Source organism: Podarcis filfolensis (assembly GCF_964270895.1).
Source record: "Podarcis filfolensis genome assembly, chromosome: 4".
Classification (NCBI taxonomy): domain Eukaryota; kingdom Metazoa; phylum Chordata; class Lepidosauria; order Squamata; family Lacertidae; genus Podarcis; species Podarcis filfolensis.
Window position 1 is genome coordinate 98,872,959 of NC_139607.1, and position 17,232 is coordinate 98,890,190.

General features: G+C 48.6%; 1 protein-coding gene across 1 annotated transcript in view; it reads left to right on the forward strand.

Moving 5' to 3' along the window:
• LOC310760763 (uncharacterized protein) overlaps positions 1-17,232 on the forward strand; it is a 36,411-nt gene that overhangs the window by 14,462 nt on the left and 4,717 nt on the right. Inside the window, exons 2-5 of the mRNA XM_083609915.1 lie at positions 9,009-9,501; positions 9,675-9,750; positions 10,026-10,108; positions 13,563-13,689. Of these exons, the coding sequence (XP_083466041.1) occupies positions 9,100-9,501; positions 9,675-9,750; positions 10,026-10,108; positions 13,563-13,689 (688 nt within the window). The 5' untranslated portion in view covers positions 9,009-9,099. The remainder of the gene's footprint in view (positions 1-9,008; positions 9,502-9,674; positions 9,751-10,025; positions 10,109-13,562; positions 13,690-17,232) is intronic.

The window sequence follows — 17,232 nt, forward strand, 5'->3', positions numbered from 1 at the left end:
CAGCCTAGCCAGAGGGAACGGTACTGAGAGGAAAGTTCTCTTATTTTGTTAATTTACTGGCAATTCTCACTCATACATTATGCCGCCCAAAAAGATAAGAAACCCTGTGAGGGAAACAACTTATTAAAGTTCTGAAGGAGAGGAGAATGGAAATCCTCAGAGGGAAGAGCAGTGTTTAGTAAATGTAACTAACATTCAACCTGAGGCAGGAGGTGCAAAATTCTCTGAAGACTTTGTAAAGTGGAAGTTAGAACAAGAATATAAATTGGAATTAGAAAAGATTAGATCTGTACTAGAAATAGAAAGAATTAAAGCCTAAAGTGAGAACTAAAGAATTAGGGCTGAGCAGGAGAGCGAAAGAATGAGAGCTGAGCAGGAGAGGGAAAGTGAGAGTGAAAGAATGCAATTTCAGCTGGAGATGAGGAAACTGGAATTAGCAGCCATGGAAAATCAAAATAATAGTAATAACACCAGTAGTCAAACTCAAGTGAAGGTAGATTTAAAGCGTTTTCCTGTGTTTAAGGAAAAAGATAGCCCTGAGGCTTTTATTATATCATTTGAAAGAGTTTGTCAAAATTTTCAAGTGAAAGATGAAGATAAGATGAAGATACTTAGAGCCAAAATAAGTGGTGCATTAGCTGAAATCTATGCCCAAATGACTGAGGACCAATCCAAAAATGTTGATATGTTTAAGCAACTAATATATACCAGGTTTGGGATTACCCTAGAACAACTGAGAAAGAAATTTAGAAGTGTGACTAAAGTGAGGGAGGAGACATACGCTCAGTTTGGGGCTAAAATCTCAAACTACCTCACAAAATGGTTAGAACAGGAGAGGGCAGACTCCGTTCCAAAAATCAGAGAAGTGTTTCCTCTGGAACAATTTTATAAAATGATAAACGGCCAATTAAAATATCTTATAAAGGAAAGACACCCTCGATCACTTCAAGAAGCCGCTAACTTAGCTGACCGAATAAATGAAATAAGGGACCATAGGTTTGATGAACCAAGTTTTGGCGGGAAAGAAGAAGAAGAAGAAGAGTTTGGATTTGATATCCCGCCTTTCACTCCCTTTAAGGAGTCTCAAAGCGGCTAACATTCTCCTTTCCCTTCCTCCCCCACAACAAACACTCTGTGAGGTGAGTGGGGCTGAGAGACTTCAAAAAAGTGTGACTGGCCCAAGGTCCCCCAGCAGCTGCATGTGGAGGAGCGGAGACGCGAACCCGGTTCCCCAGATTACGAGTCCACTGCTCTTAACCACTACACCACACTGGTGTGGGGGACTACCAGAAATAAATTCCAACAGGCAAAGGGAAACCCATCTTCAGAGACAGACAAGGGAAATAGGCCATTGTCAAAAGGGCAAAATGACAAGGCCCAAGCAAAGACCAGTCTCACTGAGGAGAAAGGGTGGAAAACAAATTATACAAATCCCAAAGAACCGAAGTGCTGGGGATGTGGAAAACTTGGCCACAAAAAGTTTAATTGTAGAGCTGGAGGGGAAATGTCTGTCAATATTAGCCCTCCAAAAAAGACATATTGTATCAAAGCAGCTGAGGAGAGCCAAGCTAGTCAGGATAGGCCGAAGCCTGCTGAAGTGGTGGAGGCTAAAGTGGCACATTGCTATGCCATTAAACAAGACAATCTTGAAAAACGCTGGGGAAATTATTTGGATTGAAGGGAGGAGATTTCTAGGGTTAAAAGATACAGGCTCGCAAGTCACTATTGTCCACCCAGAGATAATCTGTCCCACCAAAATAATTCCAGGGAAAGTTATGCAATTAAAAGGAATTTCAAAGCAGCCTGAGGTATTACTTGTTGCAGAGATCCATGTTAAGTTCCAAGATTGGTCAGGACAGTGGCAGGTTGCCATTTCTGAGGAGATTCCCACTGCTGTGCTGATCGGATGGGATCTCTTAGAGCATGAACAGAGTTCTTTTGTAGTACTCACTCCAAGGGGTGTCAACAGTCACCCAATGCTGAGGGGAATGCTACTGTTGCCAAAGGAGACCTGAGCTGAGGAACAGATCTCTGAGGGGAGAAATGAAGCCCTGCTGGTTCCTTTTACAAAAAACCAAAAACCTAGTTTGGCCCAAGAACAGAAAGAGGAGTAAAAATGGACCCTAGGAACCAGGAGAAAACTGTGTTTAGAAGTCGCTTAGGGCAGTTTGAGTTTAAAGAATGTGCCAGCCACTTTTCAGCGACTGGTGGACAAAATCCTGAATGGATTACGAGGGTTCACAGTTGCTTATTTAGACGATATTGCTGTGTACAGTCCAACTTGGGATAAACACAAAGAGCACTTAGGGATAGTGCTACAGCGAATTAAAGAGGCGTGCTTAACCATCAAAGCTAGCAAATGCCAGATAGGGGGCTCGATTATTCAATACCTGGAACACATGTTGGGAGGAGGAGTGATGAAACCTTTAGAGACAAAGGTAGAAGCCATTTCAAAATGGCCTACCCCTACCTCCAAGAAGAAAGTCAGAGCTTTCCTAGGACTAGCCGGTTATTATCGAAAATTTATTCCAAAATTTAGTGAGTTAGCAGCGCCTTTATCTGACCTAACTCGGAAGAAGGAGCCAGATAAGGTTAAATGGACAGCAGCGTGTCAGCAGGCCTTTGATGCCTTAAAAAGCGCCTTGACGTCAGGACCAGTCCTTGTTGCTCCTAATTATGATCGTGAGTTCGCCGTCTTCACCGATGCCTCTAATGCCAGGATCGGGGCCGTACTGTGTCAACAGGGAGAGAAGGACGACCTGCGTCCGATCACCTTCATAAGCAAGAAATTACTTCCGAAGGAAAGACATTTTCGACCATCGAGAAGGAATGCCTTGCCATCGTGTGGGCATTATAGAAACTGAAGCCGTACATCTGGGGCCGAACTTTTAGCTTATGTACTGACCATTCACCCTTGCTGTGGTTGAGAACAATGAAGAACAGTAAGTTGATGAGGTGGGCCCTATCGCTGCAAGACTTTAATTTTACAATTAAAAATGTAAAAGGGTCCCTGAACACCATTGCAGATGCCTTATCAAAAAGACCTGCGGTTGAAAGTTAACCAGTGCACAGTTATAATTTTTCTGTAGTTAACTGAATACCTAAGATATATCAGGTTTTATGTATAAATGTATATTTTGCCAGAACAAAGTAATTGATGTACCAATGTTATGTGGGATGTGAAGGGTGTAATAACAGATTAGTAAATGTTTATTTGCATTAGATATGTAATGCTGATTGATCAGGAGAATAACGACTGTAATTTTCGCTCCATAACACGCACTTTTTTGCTCCTAGAAAGTAAGGGAAAATGCCTGTACGTGTTACAGAGCGAATGCACTGGACTGGAGCCCTGGCTGCCGTCAGTCAAGCAAAGCGTCTGTCCTCACTTTGCTTGCTTTAAAGCAACCTACGGAGGAGCTGGGGAGGAGGGAGGGAAGGAGAGCCGTGGCAGCAAAGCGGGCAGCAGCCGCTTACACAGGAGGAGGGACAGACAGGAGCCATATCGAGCCGGAAGGAGGCAGGCGGTTAAACGCCAGCAGGCGCTTTTAAAAGCGTTGCGTAGCCAGCAACAGCTGCTGCAGCCTCAGCTAGCAAAGGTCCACGCGCTCTCTAAACGGAGCAATGAGGCTGGAGAGGGACGGCAAGGCACAGGAGGGGTTGGATCGGGAAGGGAAAAAATTAAGCAACCAGCAGCGAAAAAAACCCCAACCTCGAGCTCTGAGCCATGAGCACAGTGAAAACCAGGAAGTAAAAAAAAAAAAAAGGCTGGGGAAGGCATGGGATGAGGGAGAGGGGAAAACTATGCAAATCCCCCGCTGTCTCAGCTGATCCGCTGGGGATGGGAGCTGGAGGTGCTTTTTTACTTCTGCAGCTTGTTTTCAGGCAGGATAGATTTGAGCATTGTCTGGGTCCTAGTGCCTCTACCGCTTTTTTGTGCTCCATTCTATTGCTGCTGGTGGCTGCTTATCACTCAAACTGAACCTGATACTAGTAGCCACGTGTACAAACAAAGTAGAAGGCTGCAAGGAGGAGCACTTTTACACAGCTAATGGCGAATCCCCTGCAATCCAAGTCCTCCTCACTTGCTCAAATCTATTCTGCCTCAAAACAAGGAGCGGAAGGAAAAGGCGGCAAACTGTTAAATGGAAAAAACCCCAGGCACAGGGCAAATACCTTAAGTATACCTTTAAAGCAACAGTGCTCTTTCCCTCCCTCCTCCCCGCTCAGCTCGCCGAAAAGATCCTTCTCCACCCACCCCATGAGTGTTCCTTGTCCCTTGAGTGCTTTTCCTTCCCTCCCCACTTAAAACGTGGTCACAAAGCACGGATCCACATGGATCCTCAGGATTTTTGCACTGGGTCACCCCAAATTCACCATCAGATCACATGTCTGTGGCCACAGCATGAACCACAAAAATCATACATCCACTGTTTCGTTTAGAATATTTTCTTCTTCTTTTCCTCCTCTTAAAAATTACGTGCGTCTTATGGTCAGGTGCGTGTTATAGAGCGAAAAATACGGTAGGTTAAGTTATCCCTCCTGAGTCAATCTTCTTAAGGGGGGAGGTATGTGGCGTTAGCCCTCCTAGGTATGTGACATCATACTGGGTCATAAGGAAAGGGTTAACTAAGTGTAAAATGATTACAAGGCCACCCCCCAGGTTTGTTTGTGTTTTTCAAACGCAACCTTTTATTATTTCGCAACTTACCATACAATTTCTCTTTCAATTTGCCCTCTTAAAAAAAAAAAAACGCACAAAGGAGGAAAACAAAATACAAGAAAATACAAATGTGGACAGGTCCAATCCTTACGGGCCAAACTTGGGTCTCCAGCAACTCCCGGACTACAGTTCCCATAATCCCTCCCCATTGGTCCTGCTAGTTAGGGATGATGGGAGTTGTAATCCAAAACCAGCTGGAGACCCAATTTGCTTTAAAGGGAAAGTAGGCTGGCCCTGTGACACCCTCTGATGGCCAAAAGCACTGCCCCAGAATCTGAACCACCCCCAGTACTGCTAACTGGAATTAATAGAGCGCAAAACTGAAGTTTGATCTGCACTTCAACCTCTAGGGAGCTTCTAGGTGCTTTCTGCGCCACCTAGAGTACCCACAGAATTGTGGCGTCTACTGGCAACACACAGAGGAGAACAAATGAAAGACAAACACAAGGGGCAGGAAAAAACCTGGAAAGGACCATACCAAATGGACATCTGGTGTGAAGAGGTCACTTTCCCCACTGCTGAACAATGCCACAGGTAGAGGAGATGAAATGCTAGAAGTGTCTCCGGGGCAAGGGGAGCTGCTGGGAAATTGAACTACGGGCTCAAAGTATTACTTTTTTAAAAGGCAGCTTCCTGGCAGCTCTGCATCACCTGGAGCAAGAGGTCTTGTTCTGGCTCCAGCAAACGTTAGACTGTCAGTTCTTCTCAACTTCTCAAAATTAAGGGGAAATGTGTGTACGTCCTATGGAGCGAATGCAGGCTCCCTGGCTTCAGCGATAGCAACCCAAAGCCTCTGAATCCTGCGCTCCGGAGGCTTTGCGCTGCTTTCGCTGAAGCCAGGAGAGTCTAGTCTTTGAGGCTGGCGGTGGGGGAAAGCAGCGCTTCCCCCCACCGCCAGCCCCACAGGCTTGGGGGGCAGCGGGAAGGCGTGCGACACCTTCGCGCTACTCCCCGACCTGGTTTTGAGGCTGGCAGTGGGGGAAAGCAGCACCAACACTGGTAGCGTTTACCTAATAATAATAATAATTTATTATTTGTACCCCGTCCATCTGGCTGGGTTTCCCCAGCCACTCTGGGCGGCTTCCACAGCGACCAAAAATACACTAAAATGTCACACATTAAAAACTTCCCTGAACAGGGCTGCCTTAAGATGTCTTCTGAATCTCAGGTAGTTGTTTATCACTTTGACATCTGATAGGAGGGCGTTCCACAGGGTGGGCGCCATTACTGAGAAGGCCCTCTGCCTGGTTCCCTGTAGCTTTGCTTCTCGCAATGAGGGAACCGCCAGAAGGCCCTCAGCACTGGGCCTCCATGTCCAGGCAGAACGATGGGGGTGGAGACGTTCCTTCAGGTATACAGGACCGAGGCCATTTAGTGCTTTCAAGGTCAGCACCAACACTTTGAATTGTGCTCGGAAACATACTGGGAGCCAATGTAGGTCTTTCAAGACCGGTGCTATGGGGACTGACTGAGCGGGTGGCGAGATGCTTTCAGCCTCAGACACTTGGCGGTTTCTGAAATGGCCGTGCAGGCCAGATTCACGACCCTGGAGGGCTGGATTCGGCCCACGGGACATAGTTTGAGGACCCCTGGCCTACACTGACTGGCAGCAGCTCCCCAGAGTTTCAGGCAGGGATTTCGTCCAGCCCTTGCAGATGTCAGGGGTTGACCCTGGGACATTCTGCATGCCAAGCAGATGCTCTAGGGCTCCCCATATTTCCCTAGCCTTTTAATGTTATGCTATTAGCAACAGTGGAGATTCCACCTGCCTCTTTCGAAAGGAGAACACTCTCCTAATCATATAATAATAATAATAATAATAATAATAATAATAATAATAATAATATATTTATACCCCGCCAACCTGGCTGGGTTCCCCAGCCACTCTGGGCGACTTTCAACAAAATTTTAAAATACAATAGTCCATCAAATATTAAAAGCTTCCCTAAACATAAAAATAACAACAATCCATTTTCAGTCCATTCAATTAGCAATTAAGCATTTTATTAGCATAAAAAGCATGCATGAGAAAGCATTACTCATTTATGATGAGAATAGGATTTATTTTGAAATTTACTTGGTTCCTCCTTGGCAGCCAGTGCGATTGTTTCAGCAGGACTAGAACTCAGGACCCGCTGCCTTGAGGGACATCTAAGAGCAGTTGGGCAGGGGAAAGGTCTCCCTTGGGAGGTGGTGGACTCTCCTTCCTTGGAGGTTTCTGAGCAGAGATCGGACGGCCATCTGCCACGGATGCTTTAGCTGAGATTCCTGCATTGCTGGGGGTTGTGAAGGGAGAAGGAAGGGTTAAACTCAATATTATCTGCACCCAAACTAACTTCTGCAGTTGTGGTAAAGCAGCTAGCAAAAACCGCAATTGCTTCAGTTCTGCAAGCCAGAAGCTGCTTCTTGTTTCATGCTTCTTGCTTCAGTAACGCAAGAGAAGAAAGGGAGGGGGGCTTAGCTAGCCATATAAGGTAATAAGTTATAACCTTGCCAGCTGATTGGGGGGATTGGGAAGAGGGGTGTATGCTCTCAGGTATAAGAATGCTTGTTTACGTGTATTGGGGCCGCCAGTCTTTGGAAAGTATTCCACTGGCTGCCTCTGTGCAGATCTCAATAAAACTCTTTTCTCCGAAGAAGAAGTTGCTTCCCTGGTGCTTTTGTTCTCTCCTCGGTCCTGGGGCAAGCGGGCAAATGAATCCCCGGTAAACTAAGGCTTCAGTTGGACTAGATGACCCTGGGATCCCCTCCTACCTCTCCACTTCTGAATTCTAGGAGGAGCTTCCTTGCCTCCTGCAAAGCCCTTTTCCCTGCAAGCTCTTCCTCTGGTTTCTGGCCAAGGGAGGGAGATGCTCAGAGTCCAGCCAAGAGACTCACCCCCAAAGGATATCTGGGCATGGGCATAGCCAGGGGGGCAGCTGCCCCCTAAATCCATAAGAAATAATAAGAATCTGAGGTTCTGCCAAGCGGGAGAGGGCTGAGCCGGAGGGACTCAGCTTGGCAAGGGTTAAAGGGAAGTGAGCTGCCTTCCTAGAGAGGACAGGAAGCAAGGGGGGCAGGTCCTCCAGAGCCAGGGCCCCTCCCTCCCCAGTCCTTTTCTCGCTTTGGGGTCTCTCCTGCAAGGGCTGCCTCGCTGTCCCCCTCCTGGGATCTGGTGAGTCTCCTCTCTCCCCCCCCCCCGAGGGTGCAGTGGGGAGACGGGGGGGGGTCCCAGGGCTGCAGCAGGGGAGGATACCTATGGGGCCTGATCCGGGAGGGGCCAGGTCTGCCACGCTCTCCTTCCTGGAGATCAGAGGATCCCAAACTCATCTGGCCCTCCGCCCCCCCTTCAGAAAAGATCTCCCTTCTTTAAACAAAGGAGTCCCTGGGACTTTAACTCTGTGTGACATTGCTCAGCCTCATTGCACAACAGAGGAAACATGTGCAAATGGTTTTCCAAAGCTGGACGAGGAGGTGGACTAGCCCCCTCCCCAGGAAAGGCCAGGAATAAAGAGAGGGATCCCAGCCCATAGTCTGGCTGCTGCATTGCGGACCAGTTTCCCAGTTGTCTCCCAGGGCAGCTCCCCACGGAGGCCACTGCAGCAATCCCCTCGCACCCAGAGCATGGCATCCCAGGACCACATCCTCTCTGTCCCAAAGGGATTGTTGCTGGCAAAGCAGCCGGAAATGGGCGCTGCTACTCACCGAACCTCCAGGGACCTTGGCATCAACGGCTGTGTGTGTGTTAAGCTATCTAACAGAATAATAATAATAAAAAAAATCAAAAAAAAAACACCCGCCTAAATTTTAAGGGAGATGTCTTTGGCTTTTCCCACTTTGCCTTTAGGGGGTTGGCCAGATAAATACCTGGCCCTCAGAGCAAAAAAAAGTGACTCCACCCCAGGAGTCTGTCTGGAGAGTGGCAGAGAGTCCAAGTACAAGAAAAGGAGACAGAAGCAGGGGAGGGGGGGAGCAACTCCTGAGGACCCCCACTAGACCCACAAATGACTCCCTTGTCAGTTGGTTCTGACTTCATGCATTGACTAGAAGGCTGCAGAAACCAGGTTGATTAATCTCCCAGAAATCCCTTCAGTTGCCTCCACATTTTGCGTGGCTAGAAGGCTAGAGACTTATTTCTTCTCCTCTTCCTCCTCTTTCCTTTCAAAAAGATAGCTCATGGTCTGGGATGCGGTGCAATCCTCACCTGGTTCCCAGCAAGACTCATCCATGCTTGCTCAGGGAACCAGTCCCCCCCCCCCCCCCCGTCCTCCCAATTCTGTAACAGAACAATGTATTTGCTTTGTAGGATTTGCTAGGGCCTCTCATTAAGACGGACAGAACTTGTCAGAAGACCAAAGGGTTCCTTCCGATCTCTCAAAGGCTTCCTGAGAGCACAGATGGATGAGCAAGATTCAGCTGGTCCCGAAGCAGGAAGAGGCCATGGCAGCCAAACTGGGAGCAGTGGGGGGTTCTGGGAAAACCCAGTGCAGAAGATCCTGGGTGAGGAGGACACCCTCTGCTCAGAGGTGCAGAGCCAGCAGATGAGGCAGTTCTGCTGCCAGGAGGCCAAAGGACCCCGAGAGGTTTGCAGCCGACTCTACCACTTTTGCCACCAGTGGCTGAAGCCGGAAAGGCACACGAAAGCTGAGATGCTGGACCTGGTGATCTTGGAGCAGTTCCTGGCTGTCCTTCCCCCGGAGATGGAGAGCTGGGTGAGGGAATGCGGAGCAGAGACCAGTTCCCAGGCGGTGGCCCTGGCCGAAGGTTTCCTCCTGAGTCAGGCAGAGGAGAGAAAGCAGGTGAGAGAGACTTTCCTCTGGATACTCCCAAGGGGCTCCAAACAGGACAGAGAACATCCCATAATGGTCTGCTGATGGCCCATCCGTTTTCTGGGAAAGCATCTATTGAATGAGATCTCGCAGTCTTTCTCACCATTCTGTGTTTTGAATCCTTGTTTCTTTCTCACGGAAAGGATCTCTTTGCGGAAATGGACCTGGATTCCTGTGAGACAGAGAAGCCTCCGTTGGACACCAGAGAGAGGCCACTGGGTAAGGAGGAAGGTGGTTTTTCTCTCATTCCGTTGGTTTTCCAACTCATCTGGGGGTTCTTTTCATCTTGTTTTGGAGGGAGACTGTTGGGAAGAAGGGTCCAGAGGAGGGGAGATGTATTTCTGCACAACAAACATATGAAATGGACACAAACGTCCAAATGCTCTCAGCAGGTAAGGCTTTCTCAAAGGCCCATCTGCAGTTAGAGATGCCCTGTTTCACCTGTGAGAGAAGCAGACACTCCTGGCTTCCTGTTTACCTTTTATCTTTTGCAGGTGACAGAATGATGCCGGCAAGACTTCCTGATCCGTCTTTTCATGGGGGCAGAAGGGAAGCAGTGGCTGTGGAACCAGATCAGGTCAGGGGAAGCTGCCTTGTGGCGACAGAGGCCGAGGGATGGAGCAATGTCATGGGCTGGTTGGGCACAGAGGAATGGTGGGAGGAAGCAGCTGGGGAACCAGGAAGGGAAGACGGCTCATAGCCCAAGAAGTGGAGGTGGAGGAAGGATGGGCGGTCAGAGGGGCAAGAGGGATAAGCCTGGGAAGAGGAGATGTCAGAAGCTAAAGGGGTTACAGGGCTTAGTGAGCTGGAAGACTCTGTGGCAGAATGCAGTGCAGAATCAGAGGCAGAAGAGGAAGGAGGCGAGTGGGAGAGGAAGGTCGAGAGGCAGAGGTGAGTCAGGAGAAGGAGGAGCCACAGGTGGCTCCCTCTCCTTTTGCCAGAAGCCACCCTCCCTGCTTGTCTCTCAGAGCCAGGAGACCCCCTGCAATGCAGGAATCTCTGCTAGATCATCCAAGACAGATGGCCATCCAACAGAGGCTTATGTGATTTCTAAATAGATCACTGAATGCTCAGATTGGTTTCTAAGCAGTGGACAAATGAGAACAAATAGTGGCCTGGATTCACCTAACCAGCCCATTGGCTGCAAAATGGGGCCTGCCCCCATTCCTCCCGCTCTATGCCCCTATGAACCCCTTGAATTTGGCTCTAGGGCATTGGGAGGGAACTCCCCAGAACAGCTCAGGAGGAGAGGAGAAAGTGGATCCTTCCATCGGGCAAACTGGAATTCTAGGCAGAATGACTTGGAAAACACAAAGTGGAGTACCACCTATTTGCACAAAGATGAATACCCATAATTAAAACTTAGAATAAAATAAGCATCCATAAATAAAATGCGCAGCAAAGCAATCCTACTGAAACAACTCCCCTGCCTGAGGGCCCTGCTCCTGCCACTCATCACCTGGCCCAGGGCGGGGCCTGAAGCCTCATAAGGACGGTTGCTGCTGCTGCTGCTGCTGGCCAGGAGGCCTTGGAGCGGCACAATGTTCTTTTAAAAATGTTTTAATATGTTTTTTTAAATTTTTAAAATCTTTTTTAAAAATTTCTTTTTTCCCCTTTTGATTACTTTTTTTTGTGGGGGGTGGGATGGATGTTAAGACCAGAGCATGTCATTACAGAGGAGGCAGGTTTAGTCGTTGTTGGAGGACTATCCCTGCCTCTGGGTCTGGTCCTGACTGGACGGATACTAGAATCAGCAAGCGATACCCACATGACCTGAAGGTGCTGCTGTGCAATGCCAGATCAATGATTCATAAAACCACTGCCATCCATGACTTGATCATGGATGGAGGACTTGACCTGGCATGTGTAACAGAGACTTGGTTGGATGAAGCTGATGGGCCTGTCCTTGCCGCTGCTTGACCACCAGGTTTCTCTTACGCACAGCTGATTCCCTGGTGGCCCGGTGGAATGCGGAGTTAACCAGGGCTATTGACTGTTTGGCTCCGAAGTGCCCTCTTCGATTGCATGGAGCCTGGACAGCCCTGTGGTTTTCCACGGATCTGAGGGCAATGAAACAATCGCTGAGACGCCTAGAGCGCTGGTGGCGGATAGCTCATTCTGAAGCTGACCGGACATGGGTTAGAGCTCAATGCCGAGCCTACCAAGTGGCGGTAGCAACGGCGAAGAAGACTTTCTTTGCTGCCTCTATTGCATCTGCAGAAACCAGCAGCAGGAGACTTTTTCAGGTGGTTTGCAATTTAGCGGAACCACCTGCTACATCGGGGCCCAGTATGGGGCACATGATCTCCTGCAATGATTTTGCAAAGTTTTTTGCAGATAAAGTCGCTCAGATTCAGGAAGAGTTAGACTCCACCGTGGGAGCAGGGCCGGGGCAGGAGAGTGCTAGTGTCCTGTCTAGTCAAGTTGCATGGGATCAATTCCAATCTGTTACCTCCAAGGATGTGGACAGGCTGCTTGGACGAGTGAAACCAACCACCTGTCTCCTTGATCCTTGCCCATCCTGGCTTATAAAAGCTAGCCGGGAAGGGCTAGGCGATGGGCTTCGCGAGGTCGTGAATGCTTCTCTCTGTGAGGGAGCCTTCCCAGACCCGCTGAAAGAGGGGGTTATCAAACCGCTTATTAAAAAACCATCTTTAGATGCTGCCAATATGGCTAACTATCGCCCAGTCTCAAATCTTCCATGCTTGGGCAAGGTGATTGAGCGAGTGGTTGCTGAACAACCATAACATCCTTCTGGACCGTCTTGAGGGGCTGGGAGCTGGGGGCACTGTCATGTAGTGGTTCCGCTCCTTCCTCCTGGGCCGTGTTCAGAAAGTGGTGGTGGGGGATGAGTGTTCAGACCCCTGGGCTCTCACTTGTGGGGTGCCTCAGGGTTCTGTCTTCTCCCCCATGCTTTTCAACATCTACATGCAGCCGCTGGGAGAGATCATCAGGGGGTTTGGCCTGGGTACTCATCAGTATGTGGATGATACCCAGCTATACCTCTCTTTCAAATCGGAACCAGTGAAGGCATTGACGGTCCTCTGTGAGTGTCTGGAGGCAGTTGGAGGATGGATGGCGGCTAACAGATTGAGGTTGAATCCTGACAAGACAGAAGTACTGTTTTGGGGGGACAAGAGGCGGGCAGGTGTGGGGGACTCCCTGGTCCTGAATGGGGTAACTGTGCCCCTGAAGGACCAGGTGCGCAGCCTGGGAGTCATTCTGGATTCGCAGCTGTTCATGGAGGCACAGGTCAATTGTGTGTCCAGGGCAGCTGTCTACCAGCTCCACCTGGTACGCAGGCTAAGACCCTACCTGCCCGCGGACTGTCCTGTCAGAGTGGTGCATGCTCTGGTTATCTCTCGCTTGGACTACTGCAATGCGCTCTATGTGGGGCTACTTTTGAAGCTGACCCCGAAACTACAACTAATCCAAAATGCGGTAGCTAGACTGGTGACTGGGAGCGACCGTCGAGACGATATAACACCGGTCTTGAACGACATACACTGGCTCCCAGTACATTTCCGAGCACAATTCAAAGTGTTGGTGCTGACCTTTAAAGCCCTAAATGGCCTTGGTCCAATATACCTGAAGGAGCGTCTTCACCTCCATCGTTCTGCCCAGACACTGAGGTCCAGTGCCGAGGGCCTGCTGGCGGTTCCCTCACTGCGAGAAGTGAGGTTACAGGAAACCAGGCAGAGGGCCTTCTCGGTAGTGGCACCCAACCTGTGGAACGCCCTCCCACCAGATGTCAAAGAGCAAAATAACTACCAAACTTTTAGAAGACATCTAAAGGCAGCCCTGTTTAGGGAAGCTTTTAATGTTTAATAGATTATTGTATTCTGGTGTTTTGTTGGAAGCTGCCCAGAGTGGCTGGGGAAACCCAGCCAAATGGGTGGGGTATAAATAAATTATTATTATTATTATTATTATTATTATTATTATTATTAACAGGAAGGATACAACAGAGCATTGTGTAGCAGATCATATTTCTGCTGTCTCAGAGGAAGACATTTCCCTTTTTCTTTTAGGGTCCATTGTGCTTTGAAGATGTTGCTGTTCGTTTCACGGACGAGGAGTGGGCGTTGCTGGAGCCTGACCAGAGAGCTCTGCATAAGGACGTCATGGAGGAGAATCGTGGGATCGTGGCCTCTCTTGGTAAGGCTCCCTGTGGGATCGTCATATCTGCCTGGGAATTCAAAAAATACCTCAATGTGACCAACCTCATATATTTTCACAGAGCTCAACAGTGCCCCCATAACACCTGGGAACCTAACACCCCCACAATAAAGAGTAAATTACAGTTTTTTCTTTGAACAACCTTCCTCAAATTACTCCTTTTTCTACCAGGATTGGGCTGGTCTGAACTTCCCAGGCCATCTTCAATGTCAGTTTCAGAATTGTTAGGAAAGCTAAGTAGTTTCAGGTTTTTGTTTTTGCTCCTGTCAGTCTTGGGTTGACCAAAGAGACGACTGGCAGCGAAGCTCAGGTGCTGCCAGCCAGAGAAGAAGCAGGCCTAGGGAGAGGAGAGTTAGCAGCGGAAGGCAGAGAGGAGGGGGAGAGGAACTGTCATCTGAGCTCTGAACAAAGGGGAGAAGAAAAAGGGAGACAGAATGACAGACAGCTGTGTGAGAGCTACAGGAGTGAGTCAGACGCTGGAATGCAGGAAGCATTCTCTGTCAAATCTCCTAGGATCTGAAAAGTGGTCGAGACGCTCGATCTGAAAAGTGGTCGAGACGCTCTAAAGATACTGGAAGAGAAGGTGGGGGCTTCCGTGCTGGGGAAGGGGGAGGAGCTCAGTCTGGGCAACTCCATCTTGTGGGGAGGACGAAGAGTAGAGGAGCTCCGTCCAAGTTTGTTGTTTTAGCAATAAATCTGAAATTATTAACAGTCTCACGTTTGTGGGAGAGACCAAGCCATAACAAGGAGTGACATTGGAGATGGAGGGGATGCCATGACTGGGCCAAACAAAATCCATCCCAGAGAAGAGCTAGGCTTATGGAATCTCAGGTAGTAGTAGCAGTGATGAGGATGATACAGTGTTACCTTGGTTTACAAACTTAATTTTTTCCAGAACAGGTACCACTGTAGTAATAATAATAATTTTTTGTAATGGCTTGGCTCTCCCACAGAAGCGAGACAGCGGCAGTAATTAGCTCAGGTTTATTGCTCAAACACATAAATCACTCTGGAACTCTTTCACTCCGTGTCTGACTTCCAAGTTTGCAGTTGCCAAGTCTAAACTCCGCCCCTTCCTCTTCTTCCAACAGGGGGAAAAACCCTTTCGCGTCTGCTCTTTCCCCTCCTCTCACTGACCTTTTCGCGCCTTCTAGTTTTTGGGCTAGCTATTCCTGGCCTCTCCCCTTCTGTCTCTGAGCTAAGATTGGTATTTTGTGGATCTTTGCTATCTGCTGCCTTCTCTTTGTTCTCTGAAGCTCTGCCACTCGGCTGCCCCTCCTCCCTCTCACATTCCAGTGTCCTTATCTCTCTTTGCCTGCTTTCATACATTCCAGCCTCTGTCAGCTCCTGAACAAAGCTGACATTTTTATTTCTACCCTGCCCATCTGACTGGGTTGCCCCAGCCACTCTGGGTGGCTTCCAACACATATATAATCATGAAACATCAATAATAATATTCTGATCCCATATTAAAAGAACATTAACTTAAAATGAGCAACTTATACTGGTGGCCAAAATTGTGGAAACCTTTTGTGGAAAGTGTGTTTCTGAGGTTTGATGGCTCATAACACCACTTTTCTGTGGAGTAATGTCTGGGACGCGGGTGGTGCTGTGGGTAAAAGCCTCAGCGCCTAGGGCTTGCCGATCGAAAGGTCAGCGGTTCAAATCCCCGCGGCGGGGTGCGCTCCCGTTGCTTGGTCCCAGCGCCTGCCAACCTAGCAGTTCGAAAGCACCCCCCGGTGCAAGTAGATAAATAGGGACCGCTTCCTGGCGGGAAGGTAAACGGTGTTTCCGTGTGCTGCGCTGGCTCGCCAGATGCAGCTTTGTCACGCTGGCCACGTTACCCGGAAGTGTCTCCGGACAGCGCTGGCCCCTGGCCTCTTAAGTGAGATGGGCGCACAACCCTAGAGTCTGTCAAGACTGGCCCGTATGGGCAGGGGTACCTTTACCTTTACCTTTTAATGTCGTTGTTGTTTTTTAATCGCTTAGTTGTGTCCGACTCTTCGTGACCCCAGGGATCAGAGCACGCCAAGCACTCCTGTCTTCCACTGTCTCCCGCAGTTTGCTCAAACTCATGCTCATAGCTTCGAGAACACTGTCCAACCATCTCGTCCTCTGTCATCCCCTTCTCCTTGTGCCCTCAATCTTTCCCAACATCAGGGTCTTTTCCAGGGAGTCTTCTCTTCTCATGAGGTGGCCAAAGTATTGGAGCCTCAGCTTCACGATCTGTCCTTCCAGTGAGCACTCAGGGCTGATTTCCTTAAGATTGGATAGGTTTGATCTTCTTGCAGTCCATGGGACTCTCAAGAGTCTCCTCCAGCACCATAATTCAAAAGCATCAATTCTTCGGCGATCAACCTTCTTTATGGTCCAGCTTTCACTTCCATACATCACTACTGGGAAAACCATAGCTTTAACTATACGGACCTTTGTTGTCAAGGTGATTTCTCTACTTTTTAAGATGCTGTCTAGGTTTGTCATTGCTTTTGTCCCAAGAAGCAGGCATCTTTAAATTTCGTGACTGCTATCACCATCTGCAGTGATCATGGAGCCCAAGGAAGTAAAATCTCTCACTGCCTCCATTTCTTCCCCTTCTATTTGCCAGGAGGTGATGGGCCCAGTGGCCATGATCTTCATTTTTTTGATGTTGAGCTTCAGACCATATTTTGCGCTCTCCTCTTTCACCCTCATTAAAGGTTCTTTAATTCCTCCTCACTTTCTGCCATCAAGGTTGTGTCATCTGCATATCTGATATTTCTTCCGGCAATCTTAATTCCGGCTTGGGATTCATCCAGCCCAGCCTTTTGCATGATGAATTGACGAAGCCAGCCGTCACAATGGCGCTTGTTTAGCATAAAATAAAGACACAGAGAGCCAGCAATATTTCCATGGACGGAGGGCAGCTCATTCAGACTTCTTCTCCTCTCCGGTCACTTTTTATTATCCTTTGTTCTCCCCAGCCGCATGGCTGCATTCCAATGTCTCACGTTACCTCATCCGGTCATGGCTTTCCCCCCCCCCTCGCCCCATTGGTCAATCACTGCTCAGAGGAAATACAACTCCTTTTAAGGTCAATACATTCTAATACATTGTAAGGCACGGACATGCTGGTCACCGAGGTCAGCAAGGCACCAGGTGGCGCTACAAGCCTTTGCCATGACTTCCTGGCTCCCACAATGAATTCTGCATATAAGTTAAATATGCAGGGAGACAATATACAGCCTTGCCGTACTCCTTTCCCAATTTTGAACCAGTCAGTTGTTCCATATCCAGTTAAAACTGTAGCTTCTTGTCCCACATAGAGATTTCTCAGGAGACAGATGAGGTGATCAGGCACTCCCATTTCTTTAAGAACTTGCCATAGTTTGCTGTGGTCGACACCGTCAAAGGCTTTTGCATAGTCAATGAAGCAGAGGTAGATGTCTTTCTGGAACTCTCTAGCTTTCTCCATAATCCAGCGCATGTTTGCAATTTGGTCTCTGGTTCCTCTGCCCCTTCTAAATCCAGCTTGCACTTCTGGGA